The sequence below is a fragment of the Hyposmocoma kahamanoa genome, unplaced genomic scaffold, assembly GCF_003589595.1.
Source record: "Hyposmocoma kahamanoa isolate Upper Pololo Valley unplaced genomic scaffold, ASM358959v1 102, whole genome shotgun sequence".
Lineage (NCBI taxonomy): Eukaryota > Metazoa > Arthropoda > Insecta > Lepidoptera > Cosmopterigidae > Hyposmocoma > Hyposmocoma kahamanoa.
Genome location: NW_020653337.1, coordinates 10,953,497 through 10,965,712, shown reverse-complemented (window position 1 = coordinate 10,965,712; position 12,216 = coordinate 10,953,497). Strand labels below are relative to the sequence as shown.

The 12,216-nt window shown below is 37.7% G+C and overlaps 3 protein-coding genes across 3 annotated transcripts in view; 2 read left to right on the top strand and 1 right to left on the bottom strand.

The window, feature by feature from the left end:
- The first annotated feature begins 387 nt into the window (after positions 1-387).
- LOC113233516 (mitochondrial assembly of ribosomal large subunit protein 1) lies at positions 388-4,328 on the top strand. Its single transcript, XM_026468641.1, has 4 exons — positions 388-405; positions 2,349-2,619; positions 2,821-3,081; positions 4,157-4,328. Exons 1-4 carry the CDS (start codon positions 388-390, stop codon positions 4,324-4,326), a joined length of 720 nt encoding a protein of 239 aa, XP_026324426.1. The 3' UTR covers positions 4,327-4,328.
- Positions 4,329-6,986: 2,658 nt separating this feature from the next.
- On the bottom strand, positions 6,987-9,058 carry LOC113234737 (cyclin-Y-like protein 1). Its single transcript, XM_026470204.1, has 2 exons — positions 8,981-9,058; positions 6,987-8,878 (listed from the first exon to the last, which is right to left on the bottom strand). The coding sequence occupies exon 2, from the start codon at positions 8,755-8,757 to the stop codon at positions 7,747-7,749; it is 1,011 nt and encodes a 336-aa protein (XP_026325989.1). The 5' UTR covers positions 8,758-8,878; positions 8,981-9,058; the 3' UTR covers positions 6,987-7,746.
- Positions 9,059-9,611: 553 nt separating this feature from the next.
- Positions 9,612-12,216, top strand: part of LOC113233504 — a 33,776-nt gene continuing 31,171 nt past the window's right edge. The window contains exons 1-3 of the mRNA XM_026468631.1: positions 9,612-11,466; positions 11,544-11,751; positions 11,973-12,111. Of these exons, the coding sequence (XP_026324416.1) occupies positions 9,713-11,466; positions 11,544-11,751; positions 11,973-12,111 (2,101 nt within the window). The 5' untranslated portion in view covers positions 9,612-9,712. The remainder of the gene's footprint in view (positions 11,467-11,543; positions 11,752-11,972; positions 12,112-12,216) is intronic.

The window sequence follows — 12,216 nt, the reverse complement described above, 5'->3', positions numbered from 1 at the left end:
TATTTGATAGTGCAGATTAGATAGAAGGTGTTGACTCGAGCTGATAAACGTCATTGGCATAGTTTCTGCGAGTTTCAGTGAATTTATGAATTCAGTAGATATTAAATAACTACTAAAATATTTTCAAGGTAAAAAAACTTATTTTTAGCACAAATTAGGCACTTAATTGGACTACCCCAGTTGGAAAACCTTTTTGCTGACACACCTTGTACATTGTCTGTGTTTGTTCCGAATTTTTATTTAAGTTTATAATGTTCCTTGTAACGGCGACTTACTGAATCAGTACATTGTTTTCCTCGTAACGATAACTTGGTTGTTTTTATTTTTGTCGAGATTTTGTGGGATAGAAGACTCCTGTCTTCATAATATAAAATGTGAAAAAGCGAAATGTTGGTTAGAAGCCATGTAAGAAGAAAATAATTCACTTTTGTCGCCTGTGTGACATAGTATATACTTCACAATCTGGGAACTTGTTGATCGACCTAAACATTGAAATGTCATTATATGTAAATGGGTTTTCAAAGAAAATGTTGATCCAAGTGGTAATTTTGAAAAATTTAAAGCTCGCTTAGTTGCAAATGGTTTCATTCAGCAATATGGTGTGGTTTATGAAAATACTTTTGCATCAGTCAGACATTGCACATTACGTCTATTATTTGCAATTGGAATTGAAAATGATATGGAAATCGAACATATAGATGTCAATCCCTAATGGAGATCTTAGTGAATGCATTAATTTAAGTGCGTGCAGGAGCAACCTATTGGATTTGATATTGAGGGGCAGAACAAAGTTTATTTACTCAAGAAGAGTTTAGATGGACTCAAAGAAGCCAGTAGAGCTTGGAATGAAAAAGTGCACAAAGTTTTAATTACCAATGCTTATACGCAATTAAAGACTGAAAAATGTGTCTATTATAAAGACAAGGTCAATATAGAACTTTATGTTGATGACTTCTTCATATTTAGTTCAAATGAACATCAAAAAAGTAAGCTATATAAGTTAGTCAGTTCCAACTTCAAGAGCAAATTGCTTGGACCCGTAAAGCAAGCATTGGGTATGAAAGTTGCTAGAAACTGGGAGCAACGGACTTTAAATCTGACACAGTCGGAATATGTAAAAAGTCTATTAACAAAATTTGGTACGGAAGATTTTTACAAAGTAGTGACTCCTATGGAGGTCAATTTCAATCTGCCGTAAGCAGAAACAATCGATACGCGGTTTCCGTTTGCACAAAATCTTTAGGTTTAATTTAGGTTATTGAACTATTGTTGTATTTTGTACTTTCGCAACCTTAGAATAATAACGCATAGAAACCTAGTCCGCACACGCTAAGTGAGGCAAATTGAAGCGCGCCCAAAGGGCCTATACGAGCGGGCGGGCCTTCAGTGCTCAAGGTCAACTTGCACCGCGAACAGATCAAGAATTTTAGCTAAAAATCACGAAATGTGCGGAAAATGAGTGTAAAAATACGTTAGACAAACATAAAATAGATACTAACATCACATTCCACAAGGAAGTAACGCGTTTCAAGTTGTATTTTTATATAAATATTCACTAAAACCGAAAATTAACCTACTACTAAAACTAGCCTACATGAAAACGTAGTGCTTAAATTCTCTTTGAATTTGATTTTTGCCTCACTTGTGACAGTTCGTTTGATATGAAATCTATGCGTTATTATTCTAAGTTCGCAACCATGTTTCTATTACAAATGATTGCTCGTGAAAGGGGCAGTGTTGGAAAACCTTTTTGCTCACACCATAGATTTAGTATACCTATGGCTGACACACCTTCTATGTAGGTTGTCTGTGTTTGTTTCGAATTTTGATTTAAGTTTTTATTTTTCTTTGTCACGGCGACTTACAGAATCAATAAATTGTTTTCCTCGTAACGATAACTTATTCTTTTTATTTTTGTCTAGATTTTGTGGGATAGAAGACTCGTCTTCACAACTCTACTATACTGCGTTAGGGATTTTTTTCCATCCTCTAAGGTTAGGTAAACGCATGGTTTACCCTTATATTTTCAATATTTTTTTTAGGGTTCCTTATGTCCGTGCACCACCATTTATAATTCTTGCGCAACCATTGCGCAACCGAAAAATTTCTTGTTTCGGATACACGTTCAATATTTTTCTAATTGTTATTAATAAATCGATTGAGGCACTCCGCTCCGTGAGCAATGTTCATTGTGTATCCGAACGCCTTAAATGTCAACATGACAATGTAACTGTCGTTTTAGGTTAAGTTATTGCATTATTGTTTATTATAGTTGAAAAAACTAAGACAAAAATCTAATAATAAGGAAAGTATTAAAATAAAATATGTATAAACGCATTTTGTCACAGACGATTTTGCACCTCCGAAAACCTCTATCATTGTCGCCGCTAAGTTCTAGTAGTAGTATTACGTATTTTAGGCAAATTCATTGCGGAGTTTGCTTACGAAATCCTCGACAAACGTCGAAACCAAACATCAAGACATCCCCTGCGATAGCTAGCAAGTACCAAGTTATAACGGAGGAAAACTCACCAGTCATTGAACACACAGCTGAGGAGATTCATTCTGAGACAAAATATCCTATTTTAAGTGATGAATTTGATGGAATTAATTTAGAAAGTTAGTATAAATCTTTTTAAGGCCTTCAATGCTAATATTGTTACAATTTAGTATTTTTAATTTACAAAGTTATTTCAAGGTATGGTCATACTTGTACCAAGTTCCTTATTTTTATTATTTTTAATTTACAAAGTTATTTCAAGGTATGGTCATACTTGTACCAAGTTCCTTATTTTTATTATACAAAAATATTTTTTGCAGGAGGAAAATCCGGAGTTTTTGAAATTGAAGATTTAGTTGATTTATTAAAAAGAGAAAACTCCAAAGATGTCTTTGTAACCACAGTGCCTAAAGAAATAAATTATGTAGAATACATTTGTGTGGTTAGTGCTCGCAGTAAAAGGCACATCAAAGCTCTGGCAGAGTTTGTAAGGAAAGTTTACAAGAAGAAATGTCATAAGAGTGATTATATTCCTAGAATTGAAGGAAAGGACTCGGATGAATGGATAGCTTTAGATTTAGGTACTTTATCCAAAAAAACTAAAAAAAACTGCTATCATTAGAGATGTGCCAACTAAAAGTAAACTATCATGTGTCCTAGAGCCACATGGTGTCTCTAACGTACAGCTGTGTTTACAGCCACCATTTTTAATTTTTTTACATTTATAAAAAATTATATTTTTTGTTACGGTGTGTATCAAGGATGCGTGACGGATTAAAGCCAATAGCTGGTTTGTTAGCCAAAATAGACCAGCACGCCCCAGTGGCGCAGCGTGGTGGGTGCAGGGGGTTTTGGCCATGGGTGACATAGAAATGGAGGCAGCAGAAGGCGGCCGAGCCTTATCTAGTCAAAATAATTTTGTTGACTTAAAATTAGAAAATAAATTACACTATTTGAGAAAACGATATCCTGAACAATGCAAAGGTGGCGACTGCAGGCAAACATAGAACCACTATCTAGCTGATCCTGCCCAAACTAACTACTCTTGTAATAGTGAAAATAGAGGGGCAGTATTTTTAAGGTAGGCCCTGGGCAGCACGAATCGAGGCCACGCTACTGGCACGCCTGTGCAGTGAAGGCAACAACTATTGCAGGATTCCATGACTCCCAGGAGAGCAAACTCAAAATTATGACCAAATTAGATAATTTATAGTTGATGAAGACTAATAATTTTTTTTGTTTACTTTCAATTAATTAAGCTTTATAATTAATGCACAATACCATCCAACATAATTTGTAAATATCTAGTTATATGTATAATATGTATTTGTATAATGTTAATTATACAAAGAATACTTATTAGTCAATTGGTATTGATTCATGATGAATATAAAATAATTGTTTTTACAAGACTATTTTGATTAAAACATTTTATTTATTATATAGAATTTATAGTCAACAATAACAGTTACCACTTTAGTCCGAATATCTCTTTAATATTAGTTGTATGCACAGGGTCAAGAGCATGTCAAGCTTGACACTTACGATTTAAATCCAACTCTATGCCACTTACGATAAGAGTGGTCCAAAATACAAAGTGTCAAGCGTGACATGCTATTGACTCTACAAATGTTCCAATAAACAATTTTGTTCCAGGTAATATTGCTCTACACATATTCTCAGATAAAGCAAGAGAGATTTATGACCTAGAGACTCTGTGGGCAGTGGGCCCAGAATATGATGAACAGATTAATAAGAAAAGTGAAGTTGTGGACATGTTTGAAAACTACAGTACCTACTTAAAAGACTTGAAGCCATTAACATAATGTAGAAGTTATTATTAGTATAAGTAATATAGAAATAAAAGTTTAATTATAATTATGCTATTTTTTTCCATTAATCCATTACAACTGACTTCTACCAATGATTCAACATTACACAGACTGTTTAAAGCATTTCCAGAGTGCTAACTAGAGATGATAGCGGGATATCTGACCCACTTTTTTTTATAAAATATAAGTGCGCATTTGACCTTCACCTCACCTGATGGAAAGTGACGATGGAGCATAAACACCTAAATAATGCCTATTCCCTGTCGCCTTCAAAAGGCCTAAGTTATAACGTTCAGGGAACAAGTCTGCAGGCAGGGAATTCCACTCCATGGCCGTTTGCCATATAAATGTGGAATATTTGGAATATCCACAACATAGGGGTGGAACCCAAGTCTACGTCTAGTCCCCCGGTGATGGAAAGGGGAAGATGGAATTAAATCGTGTAATTCAATCGCACACTCTCCGTGATATATCCTATAAAATACCGATAAGCAGGAAACTTTAAGGCGGTGTTCAAGGCTCTACAGCTTAGTCTCCACTAATTCCGAGTCACCTATAAGCCTCTTGACACGGTTGTCAATTGAATCCATAGTGGCCAGTTGGTATGTAGCAGGGCCATCCCAAAGGTGGCAGCAGCACTCCAAGCACGACTGGACTTGCGTTTGGTACAGCTGAAGCAACTGTCCTGGTGTAAAGTAACGCCTCACCCTGGAAAGGATGCCAAGCTTCTTTGCTGCATTTTTGGCCATGGATTCAATGTATCTGTCGAAGTTCAAATTGGACGACAGGTCCATTCCAAGTAGTCACGTCAATCAGTAGACAGTCGGGCATCGGTATGGATATATCACGAAAAGTCGGAGTCAGCTCAAAGGGACTCCGTTTTGTGGAGCATAGACACGCCTGCGTTTTGGTAGCGTTAAATTTGACCAGATTGGCATCGCCCCAATCGGAGACTGCCTTGAGCGTCAAATCCAAACGGCTAACCATGGACTCTCGACAAGACTGTATTTCCTCTCTACTAATCCTCGCATTGATCAAGTACCTATCTACAACTGTACTGTCATCAGCATACGCAAAGGTACCTGGATTGTGGCCAAGCGTGTGTCTATTATATATTAAAAAAAAAAAAAAAAAAAGAATTAACATATCATTGATATGCAGCAGAAAGAGAGTTGCAGACAGTACGGAACCCTGAGGAACTCGGCATCAATCGCCATATGTTCGGAAGAGTAACCTTCTAAGACCACTCAAATCGAACGTTCGCTCAAGAAATCCGAGATCCAATTGCAAAGGTCAGTGGGAAGTCCATAAGAGGGAAGCTTACTTAATAGGCTTGCGTGCCAGACCCCGTCAAAAGCTTTAGAAATGTCCAAAGACACTGCAAGTATTTCGCCTTGCTTTTCCATAGCCTCGCTCCATATGTGACAGGCATACACAAGAAGAACCCCAGTACATCGCCCTCGTCGAATCCGCACTAGCGATCACTGATGAGGTCGTTGTCTTCAAGATATGACAGGAGATGGTTGTTGAGTACACGTTCCATAGTCTTGCAGAGTATGGACTGAGATTGGTCTATAATTGACAGGGTCAGCTCTGCTTCCCTTTTTTGGCACAGGTTGCACGTTTGCAAGCTTCCTGGGAACTACACCAGTTTTAAATGACAGGCGGTACAGGCGTGTGAGAACAGGAGACAACTCAAGCGCACAGTTACGCAGGACTATTCCTAGAATTCCATCTGGCCCGCTAGCTTTATTCACGTCTAGATTCCGCAGAGTTCTAAGTACCTCTTTTTGACGTATGCGAACTGGCGCCATAATGCAGCTAGCCTGCGGTAAGGTAGGTGGTAGATTCATTGCGGCATCCAGACGCGAACTATCTGCAAAGAGTGAGGCAAAAAGATTCGCCTTCTCTTCCGCAGTATGAGCCAGCGAGCCATCCGGCCTCAGCAGAGGTGGCAAAGATGGGCGACAAAAGTTAGATTCGACCGCTTTGGCCAGGGCCGAAAAGGATTTGCTGCCTGATGGATAAGAGGCAAGCTTGGCGCCCTATACGGCGCACATGGTCGAACTTGACCCTACGTAACACGATTTTGCACTTCTTGGCGGCCTTATTAAAAGCTTTCAAATTCCGAGTACTCGGAGCTTTGTGTAGTCGAGCATCTGCCCAAGCTAGGTACGCGGACTGTTTATGTGCTTCAGCACAACTACAATCAGCGTCAAACCATGGACGAGCTTGGGGTCCATTGGGTACATCAGAGTATGGTATGTGATACTCCATACCCAAACGCAAGACCTCGACTACAGCATCAGCACAGCTGGACGAGTCTCAGCCAATTTATTTGGCGTAGTAATTATGATTTTTTCTCACTCCTAAACATCCAGTATCCGGTCGGATATTGTTCTACTAAACGGTAGGTAGTCCGGCCGGATAGTAAAAATAGGCCGGATTCCGGATATCCGTTTCATCTCTAGTTCTAACCAATTAAAAATTCAATTAAAGTCTCATATAAAATGTTTATTTCTGCTTAATTAAAATACATTAAGATACATAAAATGTGGATTGTATATTTCAATCACGATGTAAATAATAATGAAACAACTCAAATTGTTCAAATTAAAATCAGGATACAGTTGTAGTATATAATTATTACAGGAATTTATCATTCATTCATAAATTAGTGTAAATGGGTCTTTAGTATGAAAATGATTGATTTTCATACTAATATAATTTGATATACAAAATAACAATTTGGCATAAGTTCATAAACTAGCTCTGAAATCTAAATGCATATGAATATAAAACTATAAAGTAAAACTGATGACTAATACATTTATACCACAATCACAAGATCCTTATTTCAGTCAAAATGCATTTGCACATCCTAGTTGTCTAATTATATACTAAGCAGCTTAGTTTTGGAAGCAGTCTATAATATTAGTGCTTCTAAGGAGTTAATCTAACATAGTATGGAAGCCAATAAAATATAATAACAAAATATTTGTAAGAATTAAGTAGCAAATCAGCATTGTAGAAATATTAAAATAATATTGGACCACATACAAGTCTTTAATTTCATTTTCAGTGACTATAAAACCATTGCCCTAAAATAAGTTTGTGCACTTTTAATTAATAACATGAAGGTCTTTGCCTTGAAAGCTTCCAGTTAAAGTATAGTAAACTTATTCTCAAGTTAATTATGGTGTATTATAACAGCTACAGGATACATAACAGATCTTGGAGAATATTGGCAGTTCATTTTTCAGCAGATGTTGAAGTACTGAACCAATTATTAAAATAAGTTTAGCAATCTGGTGCAAAAATTCTAAATACAATATACCCTTAGAAAATACACAAATGTTATCAAGTAATTTGTGATTGCAATTTGGATCCAAATTTTGGCTCATGACTAATAAATTAAGACAATATGGCCACACTACGTCTCACCCCAGCACCAGAATTGACATTGTCTAAACTTGACCACTTCTTAATGCCATTCTTAACAACTTCAGCAGCTATTTTGTCTTCCATTACCCGAGACATGGCCTCCAGCTTTTGGGCTCTCTCTTTACTCAAAGGCTCACTGGGGAATGCTAGATCATTGGCTTCAGCAAGTGTGCGCAAATCAAAGTAATATTTAGCATAAACACTAGATGGTACATTAATGTTAAATTGTAACATTTCTAAGAATTGCCTCTCTAACTCATTCATGTCTTCTACTGTGATGTCTTTTAAAATTTGGCAGTAGTCTACATTCCAGACAGCTTGGTCATCCCAAACCTTACTTGCCAATAAAATTGCTCCTAAAACAATTCTTTTCCAATTTGAAGGGGCTATGTCCAGTTCAGCACAAATGAGGAGTCGCTCCAAGTACACCAAAGTTATGATAGCGCATTCTGCAGTTAGTTGGGCAGCATTGAATAAAGTTCTCACAAATTTATATATTTGTTTGTGCTCAGGGTTATACTTGTCATAATCTTCACTGAGCCCTTCCTTACTTAGTGGGTGGAGCTTCTCATCAAAAATGTCTAACCTGCGTTCAGATGTTCTATTCTTGATGTGGTAATAAATAGCAAGTGCCACACATTTTACTGTATTTTTCAAGTTGGGTTGAGACACTGTACTATCGTCTAAATAAATAGTAGAACAGGAACTGCTTTTCTTTAGCTTATTGTCGGCGATTTGATGTTGACTTCGCTTTCGGGTCATACCATTTTCGAGTGAGGCCTTTGACCTTTCCATGAATATTGTACCAGCAATAGGATCCTGTGAAGGATCAATGTCGCCATCGTCAGGTTCTCTTTCGCTTATATGTTGGATGTTGTTGGAACTCACCTCTCCTTCAGGGAGGTAGTCCTCGAGCTTAACGATATCCTTTCTGATCGGCGAAGGACTGCGGTAACAACAACAACTGCTTTGGTTACCCATGCTGAATTAAAATGGGGCCACTTAATTATAGCTCGTTATCATTCTACAAGTAATTTCTCGTGTCTAGACACACATAAATAGTGCGCCGATCCACAAGAATGACACAAAAGGCCCATATTATCTGAAACAAAAGGTAACCCATGAATATTCTATTATCACATTAGCACATGAAATTAACTGAATTCATTAGCCATCACGAAGCAATTCGAAACGTGTTACATACCTTAACATTGTAAGATCTTCATAATAAAATACACATTTCATTAAATTATTGAACAAATCGAAGAGAATTCTCGGCTATTACTTTGACAGTTGATGACAACTTGTGACAGAAAGAACGAATGAATAAACCCCAATACCAAATGAGTGAAATTTGTCAGCGACGCTCTCATAAGTTAAGATTTCTTTAACAGATCCCATATAGCCGGATAGGGTTTGACTTGGTAGATGACATGTTCGCAATGAATGCCTAACCGATATTATACCTAAAAAATGTTCAACATGCTAGTTAATGAACATGTAGCATAAGTAACTCAACTCTGGCAGAGACATGCACGTATTATCAGTTATCACGATCCCTAGACAAATTCATGACGAATTATTGTTAAATGTTAGCAATATTTGTTCCTATTGACATTTTAAATAATTAGGTGCGTTCCTGTTATATATCACACTCGCGTTTCAGCATAAAAAAAATATGAAACTGCTCGTCTATAAAACCTCAGCTTTCATTCGTTCTTTGAAATAACTGGTAACATTAATACAAGAAACTTCAAAGAAAAGATGGCCGTCGAGCTTCTGTAATCTTTGAACACGCTTTCTTTTATTTTCGCTAAACACAGCAGAAGATAAATACGTTAAAGGTGCCGGTGAATGTTGTTATTAGCAGTTGTTAGTATACACTTTCTCTCTAACATTGGTTTTAATATTTTTGGAATATTTTTATAGGTGAAAAATGCGTCGTAAAAGTGAGCGTACCGCTACTAAAAAAGCTAAAACTTCGCCTGAAAAAAAGGTTGAAAAAGTAAAACGTACTCGAGGAAGGCGCCGTAAACAATCTTCATCGTCAGAAAATGAATCTGGCGACGAGGGCAGCCCCGTGCAGGAAGTGGAAGTCGTCGAGGAGCAGGACAAAATACCGCCAAGTACCCCTGTCAAGAAAGATGATAGTCCAGAGGACGCCCAGGAGCAGGTATGGCATGTAAAAGCTACGGAAGCGTCTGGCGACGTGGGAGAGATTCAAAAACTGAAAATTTGTCTGGCTCGTCCTCCTTCGACTCCTGAGAGAGTAGACAAATCTCCTCGGAGTAGGAGGAAACATTCGCGCGCAACTAGCTCTAGCGACTCTCCAAGTGTTGATAGTGTCGATGAGAAAAGGAAGAGTGGCCACCGCTCTAAGAAATCTCGCGATTCTAAAGACGAGTCAGATAAAAATGACAGTCAGGAAGAACCAGAGGTGGAGCCTGGAATCCATACCGCGTCAGATGAACCCGACAGTGAGGTAAGTCAAAGCACAGATAGTCAACACCACACTTCTGATGAGACCCCTATGTCGACTACTAATGAAGAATCTAAACCTACTGAAAGTGAAACTCCAGTTGATGGTAATAACACACAGGAGAAAGAGTCACAACAGAATGAATCTTCTTCTGAAGCTGAGGCACAAGATAACAGTGCTGCTGACACTACAGTCGTCTCACCAAAGATGGATAATCAGGAAAGTACTGGTGATGTAAACACTACAGCGAGAGAAAACCAGGAGTGTGAACGAGAACGTAGCGTTTCAGTTGAGAAATCTGAAGTATTGGAAATACATGCAGAAGAGACTAAATGTGAGTCTTCAGAACCTCAACATAAGGAAGAGGAGGACTCCGTAAAGGATGAAAGTGATAAGTCCATAGAGCAGGATGAGGCATCCAGTGAGAGGAAGGTAAGTATTAGTGAAGATAAAAAGGATGAGAGTAACACTGAAGAGTCTGGTGAAAACGATACAGCTAAAACTAATAATGAAACTGATGTTGTAGAAAACACTGAAAAGACTGACAGTGATGAAAATAAAAGGACAAGAAATGTTTCAACAGATTCAGACAAGGACAAAGATGAAAGTAAGGAAAGGTACCGAAACAGAGATATACATAGATCAGACTCTGTGCAGTCAGCACAGGAAGATACTGTCCACATTGAGCAGGCCCCTCCTATTGTAGTTACCAGGAAACGCAAATGGGGCTCAAGGCCCAAAGTCACAACCCAGAAGTCTATCACCATTTCTACTGATATTCTTAAAGATATAATACCTGATGTGAAGCCTGTGGAGTTTGATGAAGTGATCGAAGAGAAGAAACACAGGAGGATTGAGGTTGTAGAGAAACTTGAGCGACCAGTATTGCCAAAAATTGTTATTGACAATACTCATAATGTGGAGCAGAATAAAAAAGAACAAGAAGATGCAGAGCATGACAAAGTTAAAGAATTACGTATGTCAGCAAACAGGAGGATTTCCATTGTAAAGGAGGAAGATAGTATTATGGCTAGACCTCCAAGCCCACCAAAACATAAGCAATCGAATATCTTGTATATAACGAACCTGGTGAGACCATTTACTTTACCACAGTTGAAAAATTTGCTGCAGAGAACTGGAAGAATTGTGGACAGTGGTTTTTGGATAGACAGAATTAAGTCAAAATGTTTTGTTAAATATGAAAATGAAGAGTAAGTATTTGTTTACTTTTCTTATATTTTTTTATACATTACATTACTACCATAGAAGTGTTTTACTACTTTTACAGTCAAGCTGTGGAAACACGACATGCATTGCATGGTGTAACCTGGCCTGTATCAAATCCTAAAACTTTGCAAGTGGATTTTTCTACCCAAGAAGCATTTGACAAGGCCATGCAAAATGAAGATACTGATGGTACTCAAACATCATCCATTCCTGGGACTGTTGAGGATTGGCTCCGGGAGCAAGACATGAGGAGAGATCGAGGAGAAATTGTGAGTGTTATTTGGTTTTTTCTTGAGTATCATCACTAGTATCATATTGTATCTCTATATTTTAAGTAGAATTGGGGAACTTTTGCAAAATAATAATGTATTCATAAGAATACATATTATGAAAATACATTCTTACAATAGGAACTGATTAAAACTCAAGTTTTTCTTTTCAAAATTACACCACTGTTTAGACAGCAGTTAAATTGTTAATGTATTCTCAGGACAAGCCTTGGGAGCGGAAGGCGGCGATGCGAGAGTGGGACATGGGAAAGAATGAAAAAGAGAAGGAAAAGGACAAATTACGTAGAGACGAGCGCCTGCCGGAAAAGAGGCGACATCGCACACCGAGTCCTGAACCAGGTCTGTACATGGAATATAATAGCTACAAATATGGGAAAACAAAAAGTATTTCCATCTAACGAAAATCGCCATAAATTATGACCGACCACACATTGTGCTAATAAA

Excerpts from the sequence above, each read along its gene's own strand:
- LOC113233516 (XM_026468641.1), top strand. Across the intron at positions 2,620-2,820 it reads TGATGGAATTAATTTAGAAA|GAGGAAAATCCGGAGTTTTT; the intron begins GTTAGTATAAAT and ends TATTTTTTGCAG. Across the intron at positions 3,082-4,156 it reads ATGGATAGCTTTAGATTTAG|GTAATATTGCTCTACACATA; the intron begins GTACTTTATCCA and ends ATTTTGTTCCAG.
- LOC113234737 (XM_026470204.1), bottom strand. The coding sequence starts at position 8,757 with ATGGGTAACCAAAGCAGTTGTTGTTGTTACCGCAGTCCTTCGCCGATC.